This window comes from Pieris rapae, chromosome 24 (assembly GCF_905147795.1).
Source record: "Pieris rapae chromosome 24, ilPieRapa1.1, whole genome shotgun sequence".
In the NCBI taxonomy this organism is placed as follows: domain Eukaryota; kingdom Metazoa; phylum Arthropoda; class Insecta; order Lepidoptera; family Pieridae; genus Pieris; species Pieris rapae.
This window is the reverse complement of record NC_059532.1, coordinates 4,803,604-4,816,098: the sequence shown is the minus strand read 5'-3', so window position 1 is coordinate 4,816,098 and position 12,495 is coordinate 4,803,604. Positions and strand designations below refer to the sequence as shown.

General features: G+C 36.4%; 1 protein-coding gene across 8 annotated transcripts in view; it reads right to left on the bottom strand.

Moving 5' to 3' along the window:
- Positions 1-12,495, bottom strand: part of LOC110995426 (dynactin subunit 1) — a 32,045-nt gene that overhangs the window by 12,591 nt on the left and 6,959 nt on the right. For 5 of the 8 annotated variants that reach the window (XM_045633578.1, XM_045633581.1, XM_045633584.1 and 2 more), the window contains 13 exons: positions 9,214-9,322; positions 8,864-8,971; positions 8,227-8,424; positions 7,503-7,713; positions 7,249-7,272; positions 4,808-4,950; positions 3,444-3,623; positions 2,942-3,076; positions 2,378-2,510; positions 1,499-1,696; positions 1,180-1,264; positions 657-762; positions 36-198 (listed from right to left, as the gene is read on the bottom strand). In XM_045633578.1, the coding sequence (XP_045489534.1) occupies positions 36-198; positions 657-762; positions 1,180-1,264; positions 1,499-1,696; positions 2,378-2,510; positions 2,942-3,076; positions 3,444-3,623; positions 4,808-4,950; positions 7,249-7,272; positions 7,503-7,713; positions 8,227-8,424; positions 8,864-8,971; positions 9,214-9,322 (1,793 nt within the window). The remainder of the gene's footprint in view (positions 1-35; positions 199-656; positions 763-1,179; positions 1,265-1,498; positions 1,697-2,377; positions 2,511-2,941; positions 3,077-3,443; positions 3,624-4,807; positions 4,951-7,248; positions 7,273-7,502; positions 7,714-8,226; positions 8,425-8,863; positions 8,972-9,213; positions 9,323-12,495) is intronic. The other 3 variants (XM_045633579.1, XM_045633580.1, XM_045633582.1) reach the window with 3 other exon arrangements.

Below are 12,495 nucleotides of genomic sequence, written 5' to 3'. Positions count from 1 at the left end.
TAATTTTAAAATATTTATGTTAATATAAAAAATACCATCCAGAGCGCAGTTCTCATCCAACTCGTTGGTCTTGAGCAAATGGGCAGCTGCGTCCAATGCCCGCTCTTGAGATGCCGCGTCGGGCAGAGCCGATGCCGCTTTTAATAACACCTCGGGCGTGCACAGCTCTAAAGCGTTGCTCCACATGCAGACCATGCACTGGAATTTAATAATATAAATGAAAGAAAATATCAAGAATATATAATCATATTTAATTTTGCTTTAAAACGAGTTAAAACTTAGTGATAGGACACCACGGGTCAAATAGTCAACTGTCAAAGTGAGACTACAGTCAATTTGACCAAAATCCACATTTTAATTTCATGCCTATTTTTTTTAATTTATGGCAATACTTAAAACTTTAAACCAGTGTCAAATGTCTACTATTAACCGTATAAAAAAATAAAAACAATAAATACAAAAATATCCGCATTCCAAATTCAAATATCACAGCTAAATCAATGTCCAATACCCGCATTCCAAATTCAAATCAAAATATACTTGTGGGGGTCTTCAATCGTCTTCCGATTGAACATACCATGAAATATTGACATTCCAAATTCAAATTTCCTAATCTTAATTAAACCTCTTTTTAATAAGTGGGAATATAGATATACCTGGATCATCATGAGCTGGTACTCCAGCTGGCATCGGAAGCTGTACTGGACAGCGGTGTGTGTCTTGGTTATAGCTTCACGATCCCACACGTTCACAGCCGGGAACCTTTAATACAACATTACATTTTAAAAATTAATTTTATTAAATACCCGCAATTTATTAAAGAGGGTAGGCATTTTTTATATGTATCATTTTAAGTTCAGCCACAGTTCACAGTTCCTGTACCAGATTATTTATCAGATATTGAATTCAAGACCTTAATTGATGCAACAAATCTTGGAATATCTTTTTATTATCTCTGCGTGTTGCCTCTCTCTCTCGATCTATCTCACGTGCTTGCTTATTCTCGCTCCGTCGCTATTTGCTTCATGCTACGTTCTTTTCTTACTCTCTCTTAAAAGATCCAATCTCTCTCTCCCTTTTCTTCGACAAAAACGCTGCACAACTTCGTGACGCTAATATTATTATTGCGTTTCATCGGTAAAAAAATAACCCCTATAGTAAAACCCACATCAAAAATACCTTTCTCTGATCTGTCCGAGTATAATTTCAGCTTTAGCGTTCAGCCGTTGGAGTAACAGGATAAACAAGATGGCGTCGTGGTCACCTGAAATATGCAATCCAGAAATTATTGTATGGAATTAAAAAAGTATAATTTAATTGTATAATTTATAAGTAAGAGGGAGTCAAGATTTTCAAAGAATAAAAAAAACAGCTTTACACCGCGGTTTGATGAAAAAAAAGTTTTTTTTTTCAGGTTCATATATTTTTTTAAAAGTTTTTATCTGCTTTGCATGTTTTGGAAAGAAAATAAAGTTTAGAAATTTATGAATTTCCTCACCGCCACTGGCCATGAAGTGATCAGGCAGACAGGCGGCCAACATGTTGGCTCTAGCCCTGGCCTGGTTCAGCTCGAGAGCCCTCAGCTGCAGGTCAATGGAGCGCGTAGAAGCTCGGGACTGTTGGACAAGGGACCCCAGCTCCGGCGGTGACCTGACCACTGCTTCCGGAGTCTCTTGCTCCGACGGCGCTGGAGAACCTGGAATTTTAGATTTCTATTTTATCATTTTCACTAAATTTTTGAATTAGAAATTGTCTGTTAAATAACTAATTAAACTTTATACAAAATTATTTAATAAACTTTTTTTTTAATTTTTATATTTCACTTTATATGTCGTATGTGCTATGTTGTACGCTGTACATACGTTATACGTTATATATTATATATAAATCGTACAGTTCAAATAACTTCCAATATAGCAATTTCTAAGCGATGTAATTGATATTTACAGAGTACCAGTGCTGAGTTTAATTCCTAAGGAGACAATAAAAACAGCTCAAACGAACGCAGAAATTTCTGCCCCATGCCCCAATCGTCCCTTTTTAAAGGAATTATGATTCCTGAAGACCACTGTAATTAACATCCTCAGCCTAAAACGTATTACCTTCTAAGCCTACAGTCTCCTTTCTATAGTTCGATGCCCTCTGCATACTATAAAAATTCAACCACGCCCTCCATGTATTGATATTATATTTCGGTTCAAGCACTCGCCCGGTGCCGTACAACCCTACCAAAGGCCGAGAATAAATTAAAAAACTTACTCTCGAACCGGGAATCGAACCCAGTACCCCTCACCATAGCAGCCACATACAGACCGCTAGGCTATGAGGCCCTTAATCGTTCGTCCCCAGATTAAAAGTCAAAGCAACAAATCCTAACCAATCTTGGAGTCGAGCTGATTCCTCATGTCGTTGTGTTGCTCCGTCATCCGTTGAACGAGCTCTCGGAACTTCACAATCGTGGAATCACGATCCAAGATCGTCTCCAGGGCTGCTTCTCTTTCTCTTACCGCCTGAAAAAAGAAAATTACGGTTATATTAGAAAATATAAAGCAAATCCCTCGGAACTTCAAATTATTATTATTATTATACATGTGATCTCTAGAAATGAGTGGATGCCCATATCTCAGAAACCACTTAACCGATTTTCATGAAAGTTAAATGGGATCTCTCCTAGAGATCCCATTTCATTGTCAAAAGGAGTCATATATTTAAGACTTAGTTAGACCCATTTTTGTGTTTACGTTGCCGGCCTTTGATGGAGGAGTATACTCTTTATTTAAACAATTGGGGGTCTTATGTCTTAGAGATCGGGAATCGTTTCAAAAATTTGTATTTGTGTGATGATCCAATACTAACATCACACACATACACATACATTTTGTTTGAAATCGGTTAAAACTTAGCTATTACAGTCCAGGATACATTATCCTCGTCACCTAACCTCTCGGGTAGCTGCGTGAGCCATCTCCAACTCCTCCCGTAAGTCCATTTCGAGCTCCCGGTTTGACTCCACCAGCTGCTCATGAATCTCCTGCAACGCCTCCAGCTCCTGGACATCTTGCTTCAGCTGCTCCACCTGGAATTTTTAGTAAAGCCCACCTGTAAAGCTGGAGGCAATTTTACGTAAAGAAAAATATCAAATCAAAACTGCGTTGTCAGGCACGGCTTCTCTTCTTTCCTAAATAAAAATAATTACCAAATGAAAAAAAGCCAAGATGGGTCATATTAAAATGGACGGGACGAAAAAGAGAGACTTTCATTTCTTTACTTTTCTTTTGTTTACACCCCCTCGAATTGGTTGGGAAATACTTCAGTGGATGGGTGGTTCTACGTAGGTACGTATTTCGTATTCGGCCCGGACATCCGATGATGAAACTCAGCTGAATGGAAAGGCAAAGGGGTATGGCACAAGAAAGGTTGGGAACACACAAATCCAGACTAACCTGATCTTCCAAAGACATCTTCTTCTCCGCCAACTGTTCCACCATCTCCTCAGCGCCGAGGGCCGCGTCCACTTGCTCCCGTAGGTCTCCCACTTGCGCTTCCAGCTCTTCCACACGCGAGGACAACTTCTCTTTAGTCCTGCTCAGCTCTGCTATCTCCGATTTGTATTGATCTATATCCTATATAATTAAGATATTTAAAAAAATGACAAAATACAAATTCTATTGACAGAAGAAAGAGCAACAAGACAAGAACCAAGATTGTGACGTTCTTCTCTTTAGTAATTAATAACGTCTCTTCTCTTCCGAATACTCCAGATTTATTTCTTCAAATATATATTATATACCAATTTTAATGACCAGTAAATTATCCAGGAAGTGAAAAAAAGAAAATAAACATGGACCTAGGAGATACGAGGCCTAGATTGACTGAAATATGATGAAATATACAATTTAAAATCAAGTTTTAGAGAAATTCATGTCTATTACATATAAAAAAATATTAATGGCGCGTTTCATAATAATTTGTCAATGTAATAAGCAAGTAGCAATAAAAATTACCTTACAAATTATTTATTAGGTTATTAATATAATAAAAGAAAAACCCTATCGGTCTTCAAAATACCAAAGTTACTTTAAAAGCCGCTGCCTATGAGAGAAGAGCCTGCATAAAAAATTGAGTTGAGCATGACGTACGGTGCGTGTACGCAAATTCGGCTCTGTACATAGACAAGAAACAACGTATACGGCGAGAGAACGTTGAAGTATTTGCTACATACATAAACAGTTAATTAAAAAACTACTTTTATATGCATTTGTCGCGTTTCTAAACAAGACTGCTACTAATCCAAACCACAGCGGTTTTCTAATGTAATATGTGTTCTATAAATATACTAGGGACCCGCCCCGGCTTCGCACGGGTGCAATGCTGATACTAAATACACTACAGAAAATCTGTGAACGTTGTATATAAAAATGTGGGTTATCTATAAGAGATAATATACCATCACGGACTTTTCTGTAGACCTTTTCAATGTGTACAATACTTAGTACATTATTTTGATAAAACTCGTAGGGTTCAGCCTGCGTTTGCAATGTAAGCGGAAAAAATGTAATTATTTTCGACATCACATTAGAAACCTCAAAAATAACAGTACTTCTCCACTATTAAATGGATGTTATTATACATATAAACCTTCCTCTTGAATCACTCTATCTATTAAAGAAAACCGCATCAAAATCCGTTGCGTAGTTTCAAAGATTTAAGCCTACAAAAGGACAAAGGGACAGAGAAAGCGACTTTGTTTTATACTATGTAGTGATTATATACGAACGGTTAAAAGTACGAATGGTTTGTGGATTACCTTATGAACCTTCTGCATAGCATGCTTGTCGTGTGCTATGAGATCCCTCAGGCAAACGAGGGTCTCTCGGAGCCTCGTGTTCTGTTGCTGGAGTTGCCTCACCTCGTAGCCTGTGGCGCCTTCGCCCGCTGCGTACGGATGCTCTGCTCAGCGGACGTCACACTTTATACATACATGCGTGCCCCCTTGACACGTCAGTCGCACGTGACACTTGTCATATAGTCAATTGTCAAACGTAACTCCTAACTAATGCAGATTCTGTCAATTTGATCGGTTTCCTGACGATGTTTTCCTTCACCGTTCGAGAAAATGTTGAATGCGCAGATGTACAGTTCCTAGGTGCACAGCCGATAACTAACTAACAATAGAAAAACTAAAATGTTTACTACAGCAGGGTGTCGGTTTTGCATGACGTGCGCGCATCGTGAAAAATTTACTCTGATTTTTCCCTATCGTGCCAAAAGAAGTGTAACTTCAAAAGTTGTATTAGGAGTGGGCAACTACGAACTAAAACTATACGGAATGGAACCAAGGGAAAAATAGGGCGCCTCAAAAAAGGCGAAACAGAAACGGCAGCAGGAAGCGAATGGAGAAAGAAAGCCATGGACAGAGATATTTGAAAAAGCTGGCCCGCTGCCCGTGAAGGGGTTCTGATCAATGGAACTGAAGGAAGCTAAGATATTAGGATAACAAAAAGAAAAATTATATAAAAAATCTAATCTGTAAAGTCATATCCTCTGCAAGGCCTCTATACTTTAGAGTTACGCATATGTCAAAAACTATTAAAATGCAATCACCTAAGTCATTTTTAAATTAAAATGACAGTTGTGTTATGTCATTTGTCAGTGTCAGATATCCGACATCTCCGGTCATAGTCACCAAGAGGGCGGGTTAAAACACAACATGCAACATACATGGTAACAAATGCCACAAAAGAATACTTTAAATTTTACTACTATATTCACATCCTAATATATTGAATAAGGACAATCGCCAATCATAAATTATATACATAAAACATATAAATAGATCCAATGTGAGGTATACTCAACAACTCAACTCAACTAGTAATAAGTCTATAATATAGATTATTTATCGTGCATCTTATATCCGGCCGATTTAATTTTCACATTTAGTTAAGTCGGCATTATTGTACTAGTAATTAATTAATTTAAATAATTTTGTTTTTTGTTTGGATTCACCGCTGGCCCTCACTTAAATGAAACACTATGAAAACAGTCATTCGTGGCTAATTGAACTCAAATGAAACAAAACAATGGTATGTATTAATTAGAATGATTACTATTTAAAATATCTCGATGAAAATGTAACAAAAACCCATATACGCGAATTTAATTCATCCACAGTTCAATGACCGACGGTGAATAACCGTAAACTCGTGGTTTGAGGTCAATCACCTCAGGGCAATGACCTCAAACCAAGATATCAGTTGTTCATAGAAAATTATTAAAATATAATGATTTTTTTACATTGTTTTTTTTTGGTATGCTTAATAGAATAGGTAGATTTCAAGTACTTTTGGATACTTTAGAATACAAATACATTTGATTTTAATATCTGTCAAAGCATTACGAAGCATGGAATTTATGACAGCTGTCAAGACAGCATACGACCTAAAAGGTTCTGACATCACAAAAGTGTCAATCGCACTGTGGAAAACATTTGTGTTTTAAACTTCAAAAAGTTTTTGTTACATTAAATGGTTGACTGTGCTTAAATCACGTACACAAAATTATACGTACACATTTCAATTGAGCGAACATTTCTATAAAATAAACACAAAAAGCTTACAATAACATAGACATGCTTATGATCCTAACTTTAAAGTAGGCAATAGAAATAGTTTGAAAAAATATAAAAAACATAACCTGAATAATTAAAAGCTTTGTAATGTCTTCAAGAGAACTAAATCAAAATAGGTGACGAACAAAATACGTAATTGTTATATGTTTGAAGGATATGTTTTGCCAAATTAAAGATTTATTTTAAACTGATAAATTAAAATTTATCATTAAAATATACTGTTTCAAAAAAAAAGTTTAATACATCTAAATGTATGTAAATAGTGAAAAATGTTTAATTTATATATGATTAATAATAAAAACTTTTTTTTGAAGGTTTCACTTCTGCCACGTGTGATATATGTTTTTTTTAATTAAAAAAAATTAGAAATTCTGTAATTTAACTTTATTTAACCAATTTCTGTAAAGTCGCATATAGTAGATTATTTTTTTTGTACATTACTGATTGTTTATCGTATATTTTATTTGATTTTCTATATAATAGCTGCCAAAATTTCCTGGAGAATTCAAGGGATAATAAATCTTAGAAGCGTCGTAGATCGAGAAAGATTTTAGTGCCATCCTAAAGAACATATCACACATTTTGTTCGTCAGCCGAGTTTCCTACGTCCTACTTACGATAATGGCCCTGGGACATATTCTCTGTTAAAATTACATTTTCATTAATTTCAAAACTATTTTATAACAATATTTAAATTATATCGCGTTTATAATTTGAGTTGAAACTTTAATAAAGACTATTAATTCGATATGTCAAAAAAAGACAGCTGACAGCTGTCATACAATATGACAATCACCAAACATTTGAAACGCTTAGCGCATCTGTCAAACGATTTGACAGCTATAAATGACAAAAGGGTATTGATACTCACGTATATTTCCGCCAGCTTCCATTTCCGCCCTCATCAGCTGAAGGTCCAGAGTTGCCTCCTCCAGCTTCTCCCTGCATTGTTCCAGTTCCATCTGCAGCGCTTCCGACCTCTCTTCGGCCATCTCCTTGTCCAGCGCTGCCATCTCCGCGGCTTCTTGTAGCTCTGCCGTTTCATCGTTGTGGACTGTCAAGGCTTCCTGAGCTTCACGAACCTGTTAATAACAATTCAATATTGAAATCTATCTATCTATGGGGCCGTTCATAAAATACGTCACACTGAAATCAGCTTTTTTTGACCCCCCCCCCATTGTCACGCTGTGTCACACTTTTTGTGACCCCCCCTAGAAATATTTCGTCACAAAAACTAAGACCCCCCCCCCTACTGAGTATGATAAATTCTAGAGAAATAGTATTTTCATTTGTTACTGAATCGAGAGCGCAGGGTACGTGGAAACGTTACTCTCTCAAGTATTGGAAAAACAAAAAAAACCCGTTGTGAGCGCTCATGACATGTAATAAACGGCGAACGTCACGCTGCCGTATACCCCCCCTCCCCCCTTGTCACATCTTGTCACACTCGGCCAGACCCCCCCCCCCCTTTGTATGCGAACGTAGTTTATGAACGGCCCCTATCTAATATTTAGAACGTACCAGGACTCTTAAATTGTTTGGGATATTTCTTGACTCTGAATCAAATAATCCAGGATTACCGAAGTAAACCTCACCTCTTGCTTCGCCCTTTGCAAGTCCCGTTGGAGCTGAGCTTGGGATTCCATAATCTTGACCTTGAACTCGTTGGCTTGCTCCAGCTGAAGCCTAACCCGCTCCAGCTCTCGAAGCTTCTCCCTATCTTCAGCGCGACGGACCTTTATCGTCTCCAGCTTCTCTTTTAGGTCTTCCACTTCGAGTTTAAGGTTTGTTATCTGAAATGAAAAAAATCAGTGGCGCTACAACCTCTTTTAGGTCTTGACATCAGATTTCTGAATCTGTTTCATGATCATTTTTAAATCTAATAGGCAAGTAGGTGATCAGCCTCCAGTGATCACACATCGTCGACTTTTTGGGTCTAAGACATGTCGGTTTCCTCACGATGTTTTCCTTCACCGTTCGAGCAAATGTTAAATGCGCACATAGAAAGAAACTCCATTGCTGCACAGCTGGGGATCGAACCTACGACCTCAGGAATGAGAGTCGACGCTGAAGCCACTAGGCCAACACTGCTCCCAAAATATAATAAATACTCAATTAATTAAATTTAAATTACGTCTTTAAGGAACTTTGTGTTCCCACTGATTAAAAAATATAAATATTACCTTGAATACTGCACATATTTCCACCGATAGACAAAATAAAAACACATACCTCTTGTTGCGCCTGCATATTCGCCAATTTATCTTCAGCTGACGGCTGAGGGGAAGTGATACTTTGGCCTGGAGTGAATTGTGGCGTCAACGTTTCTACGAAGCCCGTCTGCAAATATTTGATAAATAATTGTATTTATTCACTGGTAATCTTGCAGCTACATAATATAAAAGAAAACGCTTATGACAATTTACAAATCCAAAACAGACAAACTACCAATTCGACTTAGGATCATTCAAGAAAAAAGCGTAAAAGGCCGGCAACGCACTCAAAGATACCAGAAACCTGAGGTCCAGATCAAAAAGGGCTGAAGCGCCATCGATTGATTTTTCGTATATGATTCGATTTACCTCAACAAACGAAGATCGCTTTGTTAGGTCAGGCGAGGAGGCCCGCTCAGTAGTCGGCGAGATGAACGATGACAATGACTGGCGGCTACTCGCCAATGATGTCCTGGAACTGATAGACTTCTTATCAATATAACTTCTAGAACATTCAACATGTGCTTTGATGTACGCCGAGTCGAAATCTACTGCGAACTACATTTTGAAATGAGTCATTCGCGGTTCTTTCCGCCTCTGGTGTCTTACGCCTTACTCTAAGTGTCTTACACCTAAACCCAATAACCTATCCATTTTCGACCATCTGAGATAAACATCTTAACCCAAATATTGATAAAAGAGCCATCTATCGATACAAGCTATCCATGGTAGGTCGGATAGGTGTATGTATCACCTTTGTATGAAAATTACAGTTCAACTTTGCTAATATCTTAAGATTTTAACGTGCACCAGTTTTCTAAAATAATTAAAAAGCTATTTGATATGTTTTAAACATAGATGTATATATTTTAATATTATTTGTACAGTTTTATTTACTTTATTTGGTTTATATTGATTAACAAATATGAGTGTAAAGAGCGAAGAGATTGCATTCCATCCGTCGCCAAAAATGGATTATTGGGATGCAGATAGGAGATCCATCTGTCACGGCCTGATCTCAGATTGTTTTCAATCTGACATTGTGGATTAATTATTGGGTTCGGGCGTTACTGGACAAGCGTATATTTATAAAGCGTAGGACCTTGGACGAAGTCACTTATCATACCAGTTCAGTATCTTATAAATTAAAATCCCGAAAAAGCTTACGGAAAAACCTTAGAAACTACTACTGAATTCGGCACACATCATTTGACTTTCAGATGATAGGTCTGCTCCTAGTCCTGACTTAGCAAGCGAACTGTTGTCCCTTAAGGAAAAATATTATCTATATAATCAGTCAGTTAGAGCATAGAGCAGTGATGGCCTAGTGGCTTCAGCGTGCGACTCTCATACCTGAGGTCGTAGGTTCGATCCCCGGCTGTGCACCAATGAAGTTTCTTTCTATGTGCGCATTTAACATTTGCTCGAACGGTGAAGGAAAACATAGTGAGGAAACCGACATGTCTTAAACCCAAAAAGTCGACGACGTGTGTCAGGCACTGGAGGCTGATCACCTACTTATATATTTAAAAATAATCATGAAACAGATTCACAAATCTGAGGCCAAGACCTAAAGAGGTTGTAGCGCCACTGATTTATCTTTTATTTTTATTTATATAATCAGTCAAAAAAAATTGGTTAAAACATGAAGATTCGTAAAGCCGGCTTGCTCCAAATTCATCTAATTTCAATTGCCTTACTAAACTGGTATCATAAACAATCTTAGGCTGATTTTAGTATCTGATCTATTCCACTGGATGGTGAACAATTGCCCTAAAAGAATAATACAAACCACATTAACGCACAGCGTAGAAATAAGTTTCTGAATTAATTACGAAATATATACAAACTTTTCGATAGAAACATAAACTGTTCTTCTTGTGACTTGCAGTGTCTTTCAAGGCATTTGTTAAGAATTCTTCAATTCAGAACAAAATGTAAAGATTTACTAGAATCTAATTACATTCAGACAATGTTCACCTTTCGGCAGTGATATTCAGAAAACTTTAACTTCACCAGCCACTTGATACCAATCAGCTTTAGCTAGGACTAATCCCACAGTAGACCTACGCTCTATAAATCCATTACTGGTCAAGTATACAAAACAAAAGCTAGTGCAGGTGAGTGGAAAAAGCAAAGTTCTGTGAAGTAAGACTAAATTTGGAGCTGTACCCCTCATTTAGGTAATTCATTTTAAGTAATTTCGTGTCATCCTATCACTGTGGTGAAGACACAGATTTTTTTATGTTCGTCAAAAATTATTACATTTTATACACGGCTTTTACCAAATTTGCTTCACTTGATTGAATTGCAGGTATGCCATTTACTGTAGAAGACAAAGTTATCAATGTAACTTATGCAGAAAATCTGAGATTTTGGCACATATGTCCAATTGTATTAATTTTTAGTAGACATTAGACAAACAAGTTAATGGGTAAGTATGTAGTATTTTATACACAAAACAAAAATGTGCAGTGCGCATGTGCATAGCTCACGAAATAGATAACTTCGGAAGGGTATCGTAGGTTCTACAGACCCTCCCGTGTATCCATATTACCTGTATATGTACCTGTGTTTCTATTTACAGCATAGACTATATACAACAACCATGGCATAGCATAATAAGAAAATTATTAAAACTAACAATGCATCAACGTACAGCTAGTTATATTACATAGAAGAATAATTTTGTTTTAAAATTATCAATATACTGTGGTATAGCGAGGTTTCAGTTATAGTCTGTGGACGTTAACAGAAAACTCGCTCCAAAAATCTCAATGGTTTGTATAAGCAATTTAGGCTAAATTAAATAAAACATAATAAACACGCGAATCTTACATCGAGAGAAGTATCTTAAGAACACTGTTAAACACTCGAAATGTCATTAAATAATAAATAAACTTTCATTAAAATGTAATAATTCATTTGCGTTAATATCTGTTACATAAGTTTTATTTAACAAAATTTAGGTTAATTCAAAGAAGTAAGAAGTCTGACAATACTTTGAATTCAAGAAATAACCTTTGCAGCGAGAATATAGCATTACAAACCAGACATGCATAACATATATATAGACGGACAGTATATAACAAGAACCCTGTGTTTTAATGTAAATTTGTGAAACTGAAAAATATATCTTCTCAAGATGTAGAAAGTGAAGAAAGTTTTGTGAAGACAAGTTAGACACAGAACTTTTGTTACACTGTACGTATTGTATGACCAATTAAAAATAAAATTACATTTAAAATTAATCACTGTATACTAAATTAAATTAAATAAAACGAAAGAGCAGCATACAAAGTTACATGAGTGACAAAGATTAATGAAACTATGACTGAACGGAAAAAAATATAATAATAAATTAAATAACACATTAATAATAATTAAGGTAGCAGATGTTACAATAAAAATAAATAAACTTATCTGGAAAGCGGGACCTGGGAAGAGAAACAAAATGGAGCAATAATGTACTAACATTAAACACAAAAGAGAAAGACAATATAGAAGATGGATAGAAACAGCAATTGCTAGTGGGAGAGTGGCAGAATGCAGACATAAATAGAAGAGAACGAATGGGATGATAGATATATATGTGTTCAGCGTAAAAGTATCTACAATAGACGTCTATTATTATAATTAAATTACATAATA